At 53.8% G+C, this 13665-nt stretch overlaps 1 protein-coding gene across 2 annotated transcripts; it reads left to right on the top strand.

Moving 5' to 3' along the window:
* On the top strand, positions 1–13595 carry C18H20orf27 (chromosome 18 C20orf27 homolog). 2 transcript variants are annotated; one of them, XM_041732731.1, is made up of 6 exons: positions 1–146; positions 7465–7581; positions 8973–9115; positions 11581–11719; positions 12589–12711; positions 12945–13595. In XM_041732731.1, exons 2-6 carry the CDS (start codon positions 7563–7565, stop codon positions 13043–13045), a joined length of 525 nt encoding a protein of 174 aa, XP_041588665.1. In that variant the 5' UTR covers positions 1–146; positions 7465–7562; the 3' UTR covers positions 13046–13595. The 2 variants fall into 2 exon arrangements, with proteins under 2 accessions (XP_041588665.1, XP_041588664.1); XM_041732730.1 differs by having other exon boundaries at positions 11581–11767.
* Positions 13596–13665: the final 70 nt, after the last annotated feature.

The raw sequence follows: 13665 nt of genomic DNA, 5'->3' as shown, positions 1-13665 counted from the left end.
CGGGCGGCGGCGGCGGCGGCGGCGGCGGCGGCGCGGGTAAGGGGCTCGCTCCTCGTGTTCGGCGTTGAGCCCCCGCTGCCGCCGCGACCGCCACGGCCGCCGCTGTGGTGGACCCTTCCGACCGGCCCTAGGGTGCGCCCTGCACGGTGAGACTGCTCCTCCTCCCGCCACCTCCCAGTTCCGCTCTGCTCGCCGAGATGCACTCCCGTGCCGGGCAGTCGGTGACTGGGACCCTGCGGGGCTGGGGCGGCGGCTCCGCCGTGGGGCCGCACACGGGAGTGCTCCCTGGCAATTGAGCTAGGGAAATGTCAGGCCTGACGCCGCGGGTGACCGTTAGGTGGTGGAGCGGGGATGTTTTCCGCGGCGCGCCGTCGGGGGCACGTGTGACACAGCGAGGGCGGGGGCGTAATGGGGTCAGCGCCGTCAGCATTCCCCCTCCCCCGCTATTGTCACGCCTCGCTGTGTGACCTTGGACAAGTAGCCTCTGAGCCTCTCTTGCCTGGGCACCTACGGGGAGGAGGGCGGTGATATCGGGGAGTGCAGGCTCCTGAGACTCCTGCGTCAGCAGAGGTGAGGGTGGGAAGGGCACAGGATTATCTCTAAGGGACAAAGCTGCCGCCTAGAAGCCCTGGAGGGGTGTGGTGGAGGGGGAACGTCTAGCTGCATCTGTCCCCCTAGAAAATGAGAAGGGGGCGGTGATGGGCCACCACACCCACGGGGATAGAGGCAGGAGAGGACAGGGTCCTAGACCTGGGCTCCTGATGCCTTTGGGGGCTTGGCCAGCACCTTCCTGTCATCTCAGCTGGAGGGATTTTATTTAGGTTCTGGACCTGAAGCCCTGCTGGACTGAGAAGAGAATCTTTGGGTTACCTTTCCTCTTAAATCTTGGCATTGGGAAGTGGGGGTAGGGCATTTCTCTCCCAGGGAGCTGAAGAAGGTCAGGGGCAAGTGCCACCACCCTCCTCACAACCCCCCCCCCCCCCAGCCAGGCCTGGCCTCTACTTCTTGGGGCCTTCAGGTGACAGGCTCAGGGCAAGCACCGGGTGGGGCAGGCAATCTGGAGTTGGAGAAGGGTCTAAGGACCCTCTAGCTGGGGGATGGGGGGTTTTGAGAAGGGAATGCTGGGCAGAGGAGGATTGCACATTTTGTGGATACACAAGGGGGTGGGATGGTGGGAGTCTCTTCCCTAATTCACCCCTGCTTGTGAGAAAGAGAACACCATACTTATCCTTGCACTTTTGGCCTGGTGGAGGGAGGAGGAAATGGAGTCCCATCCAGACTGAGTTGATGTATAATTGCCACAACCAAACCTGACATCCAGTTTTGCCTTTTCAGGCCTTGTCCTAGGTATGTGGTCCCCTTACTATGTACCCAGTTCTATATCAGGTTTTGGAGTCAGCAGGTCAGTGTGGTCTCAATGGGAGCTCTGTTTACAAGCTTGAGCTTTTTTTTTTTTTTTTAATTTTTTTATTTATTTATGATAGTCACAGAGAGAGAGAGAGACACAGAGTGAGAAGCAGGCTCCATGCACCGGGAGCCCGATGTGGGATTCAATCCCGGGTCTCCAGGATCGCGCCCTGGGCCAAAGGCAGGCGCCAAACCGCTGTGCCACCCAGGGATCCCACAAGCTTGAGTTTTAATGAGAGGCTGGACCAGGATTTAGGGTGGGTTAGGGTGGGGCAGAGTGGGGCCAAGGAGGGGTGGGGGGTGGGGTGGAAGGTTGTGGAGTATCCTGGCTCAAAGTCCTTGAACAGGTTGAGAATGGAGATGGAGGAATAAATGAAAAATGAGACCCAGGAGTTTGGGGCCATGCTCCTAGCTATAAACCAGAGGACAAGCTGGGGCTCGCCCTGTGGTGCCTGCGATCTAGGAGCTGCTTCCAGGGCAGGGAGGTGTGGTATAGGTGTGCAGCTGTGGAATGGAGGGTATGTTCTGGAGCTCCACTTTGCTGAGGACAGATTGTCCTGGTCCTCCCTCCTGTCTGGAACCTTGGGTCCCAGTGTGGGGCAGCCTGGAGTAGCAGCTAGCACCCTGTGGGGCTGGAGTCTAGGGGGCTGAGAACTCTGGATATCTGTGTAACTGTCTCTTTGTCCATTTGTTTGCTCACTTGCCATGTTCCTGGGTCTTCTCCTGCCAGAAGTTCCACCAGGCCTGGCTGAGCCCTGACCTGGGTAGGGTAACCTTGAAGCAGCCTTTCTCTCTAAAGCTGAGAGGGAATTCAGCTCTGTCTCCCAGAGAGAAGCTTCCTTCAATTTCCCTGAGAATAACAGAGCCAGAGAAGCCCCCCAAGGCCCTTTCTTGTTCCAGCTTCCGAGTGGGCCAGCCCTCCCCATCCTGTGACTGTCCATGGTATCACTGATGACCTGTTCACAGCCCAGCTAAGCTGGGATGGGGGCTCTCCTTGGTGTCCTTTTGTTTTTGTTGTTGAGGAGGGGGCATTTCTCAGGATATACACTCCTCACATCTTCCTCTGGTTGAAGGGGACAGCGGACTCTCAGCAGTCTGCTCTCTGGTTATCCCTGGGGGACTTGGCTAGCCTGGGAGTCGGGGAGGAGGGAAGCGGGAGAAGGGAAGGGGGAGGGGGCCCCCTCAACCCTTGAGCTGTTTTCTGAGAAGGCTGAAGTCCCTAGGGCCCCCCCTGAGGGCCATTCCTGACTGTTCCAGGATTAGACTGAAGAGCCTCTCCACTGGTGCTGCCCTGAAATTGCTGTTGCTTCAGAAACCAGACCTTTGGGATTTGCTTTTGCAAAGATGAGGGCAGAGCGGGGAGTGCCAGCAGAGCTTCAGGTATTGGCTGCACCAAACCCTCAGAGGAAGAGGTCACTGCTTATTCCTGTGTTATAGACGAGGAAACTGAGGCATAGAGACTCCGAGTTAACTTTCCAAGCTGCCTAAATGTGAACCAGGACTGCTGGGCTCTGGAGCCCACGCTTGTGACCATATCCCTCCTGTCTCTGTTGACTGTACAGCTTGGACCACATTCAGGATGTGGCTGGCACAGGAGGAGGCCTGGGGTTGTGAGGGGACCCAGCAGTTCCTATGGATACAGCTGCAGCAAAGGGAGATGGATCCCCTCTCCCACTTCTGATGAGGAATTTTGTTTGAATGAGAATCTGGCTCCCAGGGGACCTCGACTGACAGGACTTTCTGCTGAGAAAGGAGGCTTGCTTCTTTCAGCCTCCTCTGGGCCCTTTAAGTCACTTGCCTTCCATCTCTGTGTTCTCACTGCCCAAGGGTTACAGGCAGGCCTGATTGAGCTCTGGGCAGTGCAGGAGATGCTGGTCTTGCCCTCAGGGGGCATTCCATTTCAAGGCCAGAATAATGCCCAGTGGGAAGCCATGTTCTGTGAGATGGGGGGAGGGGAGGACCCTCTGGAGTAAGAGTTGGCTAAGAGAGTGGGGTGGGGTGTTCCTCTTTCTGAGAGCTTCCGGTATAGAGATACTGGCCTTGACATGTCACATCTACCTAGAGGGCCCAACCAAGGCCCATGCTTGGGTTCCCCTTGGTTTGGTTATTCATTCATTTAACAAATATAACTGGACCCAGCTGCTCCCTGCCCCATGCTAGGCTGGGTAGTGTGTACACAGGGTTTGGCACAAACATAGTCACTGCTCTGGCAATGTGGGGAACATAAAATGATCCCAGAAGCTGGGAAAGGGGGTCCTTTTATTTATTTAATTATTTTTTTTAAAAAAAAGATTTATTTATTTATTTATTCAGAGAGAGAGAGAGAGAGGCAGAGACACAGGCAGAGGGAGAAGCAGGCTCCATGCAGGAAGCCTGATGTGGGACTTGATCCCGGGACTCCAGGATCACACCCTGGGCTGCAGGCAGTGCTAAACCTATTTAATTAATTAACTTATTTAATTAATTAATTTTTTTTTAAATTTTTATTTATTTATGATAGTCACAGAGAGATAGAGAGAGGCAGAGACACAGGCAGAGGGAGAAGCAGGCTCCATGCACCGGGAGCCCGACGTGGGATTCGATCCGGGGTCTCCGGGATCGCGCCCTGGGCCAAAGGCAGGCGCCAAACCGCTGCGCTACCCAGGGATCCCTAAAGGGGGTCCTTTTAAAGATTTTTAGGCCTATCTTGGGATGGGAGGCCGTGAGGTAGAGTTGTGTTACCCTAAAAAAAGCCCTTGGGCTGAGAATGAGCTTAGGTATTGGTTGGGGACAAGGGTTGTTCCAGGCCAGAGGGAGAGCCTGGATGAAGACAGGCAGGCAGTAGGCAGTGGGTTGATAGGGAATACAGGGAGGGGGCTCTGCATGTAGTGGGTCAGAATATTTGTGGAAGGAGTCTCCAGGAGCCTTTGCTTACCAGCCACTGGTTAAGAGTTTCATCTGGGTCTCTGGGAAGTGTCTTGGGAGATGGAGGGACCTTGTAGACATGGAGCTGTCATTCCTGTGTGGCCAGAGCAGCCTCTGCTCAAGGTAGGAAGAAGGCCTGGTATGCTTTTGGCCATTTTTCCCATGTTTTGAATCCACAGATTCAAGGGATGGCTAGAGTGGGTGGGGTTGGGGAGGCTTCACTTCAAGGGCCAGTCTGTCTGGGGACAAGCTGAGCATTCCAGGGCTAAGGGGCTGCCCTTCTGGGACTGACCCCAGAGTGGCCCTGGCCAGAGATAAGTGGGGGCATAGTTCCTTTTCCTATACCCTGGGCCTGGGAGCTAACTTCCAGTGGTGGCGGTGGTGGGGTACTGGCCCGAGACCTGAGACCAAAGTCTTGCCTTTCCCTGTAGCTCCTTAGGCCTTCTGCCTGAGGGTTCTTGGTTCCTGTCTCTTCCTGTCCACCTGCCCATGAGGTGCTTGGGGCTGGGTGGGCTTCTCTTGCACTGGAAAGTGAAAGGGGAGTTGAGGCCTGCTCCCAGGGCAGCTTGGTACCTAAGGGACATTGAGGTTGTGTCCTCTATAGCCCAGCCCCCAACTAGGAGGGCACCCTGTGGTTTCTCTTTGCTCCTTGGATTAGCCAAGGTCTTTCATGGTTTACTCATCTCTAAATACTTCAGCCCATTTCTCTGAAAAATAAGGACATATGTCTCTATACGATACAATTCCATTATCTTACCTAACAAAATTAGCTTTTATTTCTTAATGTCACCACGCAAGATCCAGTCCTATTCATGTTTTCCAATTATCTCCAAAATGTCCTTTTTAAATAGGTAGTTACAAACCCCTTACCCCATTTATTTTTCTTCTTGTAGCTGATGTAGTGGAAAAAACCAGGTCAGTTGTCCCATTGAGCACCCTGCCTTCTTGGTCTCTTTGTGTGTTAATTTAGAGCAGTGGTTGGCAAATTTTTTCTATCAAGGGCCAGACGGTAAATATTTTAGATTTTGCAGGCAGGCCATGTGGTCTCTGTTGCAACTACTCAAAGGAGCTTTGCTTTAGTGCAAAAGCAGTTTTAGACACCATTTAAACAAAGGAGTGCAGTTTTGTTCCTTTTCCTTTTTTTTTTTTTTTTTTTAAGATTTTGTTTATTTATTCATGAGACACACACACACACACACAGAGGCAGAGACACAGAGAAGTAGGCCCGATGCAGGACTCGATGGACTGGATCCTGGGACCTGATCACCGGACCTGATCCTGGGACCCCAGGACCTTGCCCTGGGCTGGAAGCAGGAGTCAAACTGCTGAGCCACCCAGGGATCCCCTTGTCCAATACCACTGTAGAAAACAGGCGTCCACCTCAGGCTCTGGCTGGCCCATCCCCTATCTAGAACAACTACCACTCCCTTAATTTTCTTGTAGTTTGGGGGGAAAAAACCCAAATGATGGGTCAGTTGTCCCATAGAACATTCTGCCTTCTGGATTTGTTTCTTCCCCAGGGAGTCATCTCATGTATTCTACTCACCTCAGCCTTTTGAGTCAGCAGGAAGTTGGAACTAGGGGCTTCCTTAGATCCAGATTAGACATTTCAGGCAGGACCTCCTTGTCAGTGATACTCTGACTTCATGCTGCCTCACCTCAGGAGGCCTCTATGGTCAGGCTGTCCCAATGTGAGTGACAGGAGACTGAGGGGTGTGTGTGGCTGACACCACATCCCTTCGCTGCAAACCTGGGTCAGTCCCCTGAAGAAGCTCAGACCATGTGTCAGTGGCACTTGGGTATCTGTGAGCACCTACTTTTGTCAGCTTTTGTTCTCCTGGTTGAGGCTCCCTGGACTGCCCCCCACCTCCAGCATTTGTTTCTTTGGCGGCTGCAGCATTATTTAGCATTTGGTCATTCCTTTGTTATTTAATAGCAAGAATTCTTCTGAAAAGAAGAGGTTTCCTTTAGCCACCTGGATGATTTGGTTACATGAAAGGCTAAGGGGCAGGCCAAATTATTTATCTTTATTGCCAATTTTCTTTTTTAAAAAAAAGACTATTTGAGAGAGAGAGAGAGAACTCCTGCTTGGTGGGGAGGAGGGCAGAGGGGCAGAGAGAGAGACAAGCAGACTCTCTGCGGAGTCTGGAGCTCAACACCAGGCTCAATCCCATGACCCTGAGGTCACAACTGAAGCCGGAGCCATAATCAAAAGTTGGATGCTTAACCAGCTGCGCCACCCAGGCATGCATCTTTATTGCCAATCCTCAGAGTAAAGAGTTAGGGCATTGCTGCTGTCGTGGTGACAAATGAGGGATGGAGTTTATTTTGCTTTGTCTCTTTTTTTGTTATCTCTGTGAATGCTGCACTTTTATGTATTCCATCTGTTTTCAGCAGTTGCGCTCATTATTCTTCTTGAAGCTTAGATGGTCCCAGCTTGGCCCATTAATGGCCAGGCTGCTCACACAGGCTTCCTGGGGGTGCCTCCTGCTGCCCCTGCCCTGAGGCTGCCCTTGGGGCATTGAGCCAGGAGACTAGTTCAGAGACTCAGGCCAGAGGCTGAATGGTGGGTTGCCATGGGGCAGCCCCTTCACCCAGCTCTGTTCTGTTTATGGCTCTGACCTGCTATCAGGAGGGAAGCTCCAAGGGCCCATCTTCTGTGGGCCCTGTTTCTTGCTTTCTTTCATGCATATTGTTGACTCCAACCTGGACCAGCTGCGCTGGGTGTTTCACCTGAATAACGGGGCATCTGGCTGTAGGAGGGTGGAGCCCTTGGGGTCACTGGCATGAGAAGTAGCCTCTGAAAAGTGCCAGTGAGGTCCCCTTCCTTTCCAGGCAGCCTTTCCTGCCAGCCTCAGGTGGGTTGGGTACAAGAGTCCTGTACCAACTCTGGCACCCAGAAGCAGTAGCTCAGCACATGCTGGCAAGGCTCTGGGGCAACAGGGCATCAGGCAGGAGTGAGGGCTCTTGGGGAACATGCAGAGTGGGGAGCAGAAGCCCCCTCAGGCTAGAAGGTACAAGCACCCTTTGGCTGGTGAGAGCAGCAGGGGGTTGAGTTTTAGTGTCTTCCCTAAAGGGAGATCTCTGCTTTCCCCCAGCCATGGGCCCCGTGGGTGGCTCTGACCCCTGCCCTCTCCACTCCCCACCCTGTAGGCTCCCACTGGTGTCCCTGGAGCATGGGAGGCTGCTGCGCTTGAGTGGCCGAGTCTGGCAGGAGCTGTGTGTCTTACCCTGTGGCAGGGAAGGCATCCATGGCTGCAGCCAACAAGGGTAAGTGCCTTCCTGGCTTGGCAGGGTGTGCATGAGTCTTCCAGTGGGCTCTGGCGGGAGGGATATTGTTGCATGCGGGGCCTGCATTGGCTGTGTGTGTGTGTGATATACATTACATCAGTGTAATTATACCACTGTTTGTGCTGGATCCTGGCACTGACCCAAGCCCTAGCAGGGAACCTGAAGACTCATGCTGGCTCCTTGGTGTGCTGGTTTGTGGAGGTATGTGCCCCTATGTCCCCAAGTTCCAGCTTTCCTATTCCATTGCAGTGGCTAGGGGGCAATAGTCTTGGGGTGACGAGGTAGGTAGGCCACAGGAAGCTACAGAAGGGAATTTGAGCTTCATTTAGCATCCAAAAAGGCTCATAGAGGGTTTTGGGCGAGGGAGGCTAGGTAAAATTTGAGGGTCAGTTCCCGGGGGCTCAGCAGGGCACCTAGCCTGCATCCCTAGGCTTCCACCAAGTATCTGAGAACTCAGGCCAGGCCTGGCCCAGCCCCTCCCACTACAAGGACTCTGGGCAAAGCTCTTGGGAGGCCTAAGGGCGATGGCTGTGGGCCAGAGTATTGGGGTCCTGTTCATGGCAAGATGCACCTCCCCCAGCCCAGGCCCTCAGCCCAGTTCCAACTGTTCTGCCTATCTCAACTCCTTGCCTCCTGGCTTTGGAGAACTGGACCCAGGTAGGGACAGCTGATGGCCTTGTGTGTGTGTTAAATAGAGGAGGGAAGGGTGTCTTTGGGAGGGGTTTGAGAGGCTGCCCTGGGTACTTCCATCTTTCTTGCTGATGATCAGTGATGAAGTTTAGGGACAGTTGCAGCCTCTTCTGGGTGGGCTCGGTGTGGTTTCTGGCCTTCCTTTGTTTCTCTCACCCTCAGAAGGGTCCCACAGAGCCTGTTCCAGTCCCCACTCCCTGCTTTTCTCAGTTTGCAGTCGTCAGGAGGGGCAGGCAGGGGCCTTGGCACTCATAGACCTGTAAGAGATCTCAGCAATGGGGAGCTCGCCACTGTGAAGGAGAGCACTGGGCAGGGTACCCAAGGCCCAGGGCTGAGTCTGCACAGTTTGGGGCTTGCCGAGAGTCTGGAGGATTATCTCCTCTTATTATTTCTGTCATCTGCCTCATCTCTAAGTAAGGGGTCATACTAGCCAATCCCTGACACGCCCATTCCCAAGGTGCTTATATTTTGTGGGAGAACTGGGCAGGTAGGGGGCCTTAAGCCTCATGACCCCTAGTATCCAGTAGGATATGGCCTAGCCCTGAAAGGAGCCCAGCTAGTGGGTGCTAAGTGATGTCAAGGGCAGTTGCTAGGGGTGTGTGTGGGGGTGTGTGTGACAAGGGCAAGGGGGAGTAGAGGAAGCCCACAGCCCCTGGAGCCCTTTCTCATTCTCTTCTTAGGCAATAAGCCCAGAGTCCGGAGTATCCGCTTTGCAGCAGGCCATGATGCAGAAGGCTCCCAGAGCCATGTCCACTTTGATGAGAAGCTGCATGACTCTGTGGTCATGGTCACCCAGGAGAGTGACAGCAGCTTTCTGGTCAAGGTACGTGCACACTTCCCCCTACCATCTGCCTGACTCCCTCTGCCTCCTGCCTGGCCCTGCCTGGCTTCCTGGGCCTATCTGTTCCATTTCTTCTAAGCTGGCTACATAGGCACATCTGTGTCCCTACCTCGGCCTTTGTTTCACTGTTTGTAAATGGGAGGTGGTGAGATTACAATGAAATGAGTACCTTTAGAATGTTACTCAAACAAGTGGTACAGAGCTGTTGTTATCATTGTCATCCCAACAATGACATCCACTCCCCACCCTGTAGATGGTGGTGTCAAGGCAATGGAAGGTGGTGTCAAGGCTTGGGATACCGCACATCAGGTCCAGGCCTGCTATTCTGGAGCTGTGAATTTGGACAGGTCACCTCAGTTTCTTCTTTGAAATGAAGACCATTTCCATCCCAGAGAGTTGGTGTGAGAATGAGATGAAAGAATGTATGTGTGTCACACAGGTGTGAGGCCAATTCTGGTGATAACAAGGCGTGACTTTACTTACTCTTCTTTGCCAAACCTCTGGCTGCTTAAGGGTCTCTGTGGTATTAATGCTTACTGATCACCCCTATGTTTTCTCCTGGGTGGAGGACCCACCTCTCCCAGTGGTCACACCTCACACACACCCCAGCATGGCTTCTCCAACTTCTGGGGCACTGTCACATCCCACATCCACTTGGGAGGGGCAGGAGGAAGTGTCTGGAGGGGACATATTGGTGGAGAAACAGGGAATGAGCCCCTCATCAGGTTGAACAATAAGCCAGGGCTCTGGAGTTGAACAGGAATGCCCTAGCAAGGGGAAGGCATCTGGTCCATGGAGACCTCCCTGAGAAGGGGTCCAGATTCATCATTTCTGCCCAACTGTAAAATCCTTGCTCTTTTCCTACAGCTGACAGCTTCCTCAAGGGAATTAACAGAATGAATCAAAACTTTAAAGAATAGCTCCCTCTCCCCTTCTTTCCCCATTGCAAAACCCATTGACATCTATTGGGGAAAACTTGGAAACTAGAGAAAACTATAAAGAAATTTAAAAGCACACACCATCATACTATCCAGACACAACCATAGTTAATATTTTGGTTTGTGTCATTTCAGCTTTTTTTTTTTTTTTTTGCTTCATTTCCAAAAACAGCTGGTATCACAGCAGACACACTGTTTTTTGTTTGCTTATGTTGTGAACCATCTCCTGTCTATGTCAGTAAACAATTTTCCATGAGATTTTCCAGTTGCCTGGTATTCCATTAAATGTATCATCATTGATTTAGCCGGTTCCCTATTCCTGGTGCTTATGACTGTTTCTATTTTTTACTGTTACAAATGGTGCAGTGGTGAGTGTTTTTTTGCACATCTCTTAGGATTTCCCCTGGAAAATTCTGCAACTGGTGCAGCTGGACCACAGGGTCACCATTGGTGAGATAGCCAAAAAGCCCTCTTGAGAGGTGGGTCCTCCACCTGCAGCATGAGAGAGCCACATGGACTGACCTTTAGCATACACTGATGTCTGCCTATCCCATTGAAAAGCTAAACGCTTTATGCAGCCAGTCCTAACAAGCCTCAGTGACAGGGCTGTCCAGCCCTTGCAACTGTGAGCAAGCCAGTGTGTGTGTACATGAGTTGTAGGTACAGTGTGCACCTCTGTGCCTCCTGGACTGCACTCTGGTTAGCCTGCCCGCTCAGCAGCCACCTCAGCTTGTGTCCCTTCACATGGCTGGACTTACCCAGGTTGGCATCTCTCCCAGGGGGCGTTGGTTGCCAGTCACTGTGTATGAACAATAGAAAGGGCTTGGGCCATGAGCTGGGGCTTTGGGCACACTGAGCCTTTGAGTGGGCAGGCAGGCATCCACATTCAGGTGCCAGCAGGGTTCAGTAGCTGGTGCCCAGGGGCCAGCTCTAGACTGACAAGCTGATCTAGTGTCTTTTTCTAATTCTGTCTCCTCCGCCATCTCGTGTAATCTGTGTTGCCCCTATCTCCACATGAGTGACTAGAGGACCAGTGTCCCTGACCCCAGGCTGTTGGCTCTGGGCATGTGTTGGCAGTGGTGGAGAGAGGTGAATGATCTGTATTGTGGGACTTTGAGCTTCCCCTTGTGGGCAATGGCAGGTGCCTTGCTATGTGCCACATGTGGCAGGAGTGGCCCAGACGTCTAGGGAGAGCTTTACCCTGGCCACACCGTGCGGACTTCAGCCACTCACTGGCTTCCATCTATAAAATGGGCCACCATTTGCTGTGGGGCCTGTGAAACATGCTGAGCAGCAAGCTGAGGGAATGAGGTCCTCAGGCCAAGGGCCTGGAGCCATTGGGCTTGGGGCGTGTACAGGCTAGAGTGCTGGAGGGAGTTAGGCCCCCGCTGGGATCCCTAAAGCAATGGGTGCAGGGGCCCACAGGATCCTAAGAGGCAGGACCTGGGTGGGCCCTGGGGAGGCTGAGAGTGAAGGTGCTCCTCCTTTCCCCCTACCTTTCTGCTATAGGTTGGCTTCCTGAAGATCCTGCACAGGTATGAGATTACCTTCACTCTGCCCCCAGTGCACAAGCTGAGCAAGGACATCCGAGAAGCACCAGTCCCCAGCCTACACCTCAAGCTCCTCAGCGTCATGCCCGTCCCAGAAGGTGTGTCCCTTGCTCAGGTGCTGGAGGCCTGTTCTCTTCCAGCAGGAAGTAAGCGGGAGTGAGAGCATGGGTGCTATCCCCCCTTCTAGGGTGGATGGGCAGTTCAGCAATTGGGGGACATGAGGCCTCCTTATGGGCTGGCAGTGTGGCATTTTGGGAGGTCCCATACCTTAGGCCTTGGGGTTACACTATTGGCCCATGCCTGTGTGTCACCTTATAGTTCCCTCAGTGGGGTCATGGAGCCAGTCAACTGGCTCTGGGCTTCCAGCTCTCCCTCCTGCCTGCCCCTTAAGAAAAATCTGCCAGAGCCCCAGGAATCCTGGGCAGCTACCTCCTAGCACCCCCCAGGCACAGGCTTCAGACTTGAGGCTGCTACTCCCTACCCTGCCAACTCTTCAAGTCCTCTCCTGCCCCTGCAGAGGTTAGGGTATCAGTTTCACAGTACGCTGACACCCCAGCTTCAGTTTCATGGCCCCCTACTTCCTCTTCATGATCTTTCCCTTAAGTGTATTGAGCTCCCTCCCTCTGGCCTTTACCTCTTGCCACCAGATATGCTCAGGGCTGCCCTGCCCCTCTTTCCCCACCACCCCCTCTCCTTGCTTTCCTTTTTGGGGAGTCAGTGGGTCTTCCTCCTGGAAACTTGAGTTTGACCCTTGGAGCCCTAATGGGGTTGTCCACAGTCTGGAGTCACATAGAGCTCAGTGAAGAGTGGGAAGTTTCCAAGGCCTATTTGCCCAGCCCTGGGCAGATAGGTCCTAGGCCATCCTTACTCCTTTGGAGGAGGTGGCCAGTCTTGGTGGCATGCTGAGGCCAGTGAGTGCTGGGAGGGGCAGGGGTGGAGACCATGGAAATGCTGATCACCTGTGCAGGTTACAGTGTCAAGTGTGAGTACTCAGCGCACAAGGAGGGCGTCCTGAAGGAGGAGATGCTGCTAGCCTGTGAAGGTGGCGCTGGCACCTGTGTGCGAGTGACAGTGCAGGCCCGCGTCATGGGTGAGTGTGTGAGCCTTGTGTCTGGATAGAGGAGGGAGGTGCCAGCTTGGCTGCAAGGGGTTTCTATCTTCCCTGTCTGAAAAAGGGATTCTTACCCTTGGCCCCCTGGATACCTGGCTGCCTTTCTCCCCACCCTCCTAGCAGAGCCCAGAGGGAAGGTGGGGAGGGGCCTCCAAAGAGTGGGTGGAACCAAGGGGCCAGCCTGGCTTCCTGATTTGTCATCTGCTTTGCAGACCGACACCACGGCACACCCATGCTGCTTGATGGGGTCAAGTGCGTGGGTGCTGAGCTAGAATACGACTCAGAGCACAGCGACTGGCACGGCTTCGACTGAGGCCTGAGGCCCTGCACGCCTCAGGGCCCCACAGCCTTAAACCCCACCTCATCTCCCCGAATGCTGTGTGATGGTGTGGCTTCCTCGCCCCTCCCCGGGGTGGGGGTGGGGGTGGGGTGTCTAGGGGCCTCTCACCTCTGCCTTCATTGTGCCACCTCCCTGCCTCTCCTGCGTCCTCCTCTCCCACTTCCTCCTCTCCGTGTGCCTCAGTCTCCTGCCGGAAGAAATGGGTTGAGCCCCCAAGGAGGCTATCTGAGGAGGGGAGGGGGGCGCCTGGGGTGGGTTCTGCCCACCCCAACCCCAAGCCATAGGGGATCTAGCCAGGGCTTGGGAGAGGAGGGAGCTGGCTCTGTGACGTCGTCACTCCCATTACTGCTGCTGCTGGCTGGCTTTAGCCCTCCCGTGCTCCCTCCCTCTTTCCTACTGCTGTCAGCGCTGAGTAGGAGGGAGGCACAGTCTCCAAGCCCTAGCCCCCAGGTCTGTGTTACTTGGTTTTTAAAGGACTGGTTGGGATAAAACCGTAAAGAAATAAAATTTTCAGTGGATACCAGATGCCAGCCAGTGTTTGTTCTTCGATGCTCTCAGAACACCCACAATCCTCTGCAGACAGGCTAAGGAAC

The sequence above is a fragment of the Vulpes lagopus genome, chromosome 18 (assembly GCF_018345385.1).
Source record: "Vulpes lagopus strain Blue_001 chromosome 18, ASM1834538v1, whole genome shotgun sequence".
In the NCBI taxonomy this organism is placed as follows: domain Eukaryota; kingdom Metazoa; phylum Chordata; class Mammalia; order Carnivora; family Canidae; genus Vulpes; species Vulpes lagopus.
This window is presented reverse-complemented; position numbering and strand designations above follow the sequence as displayed.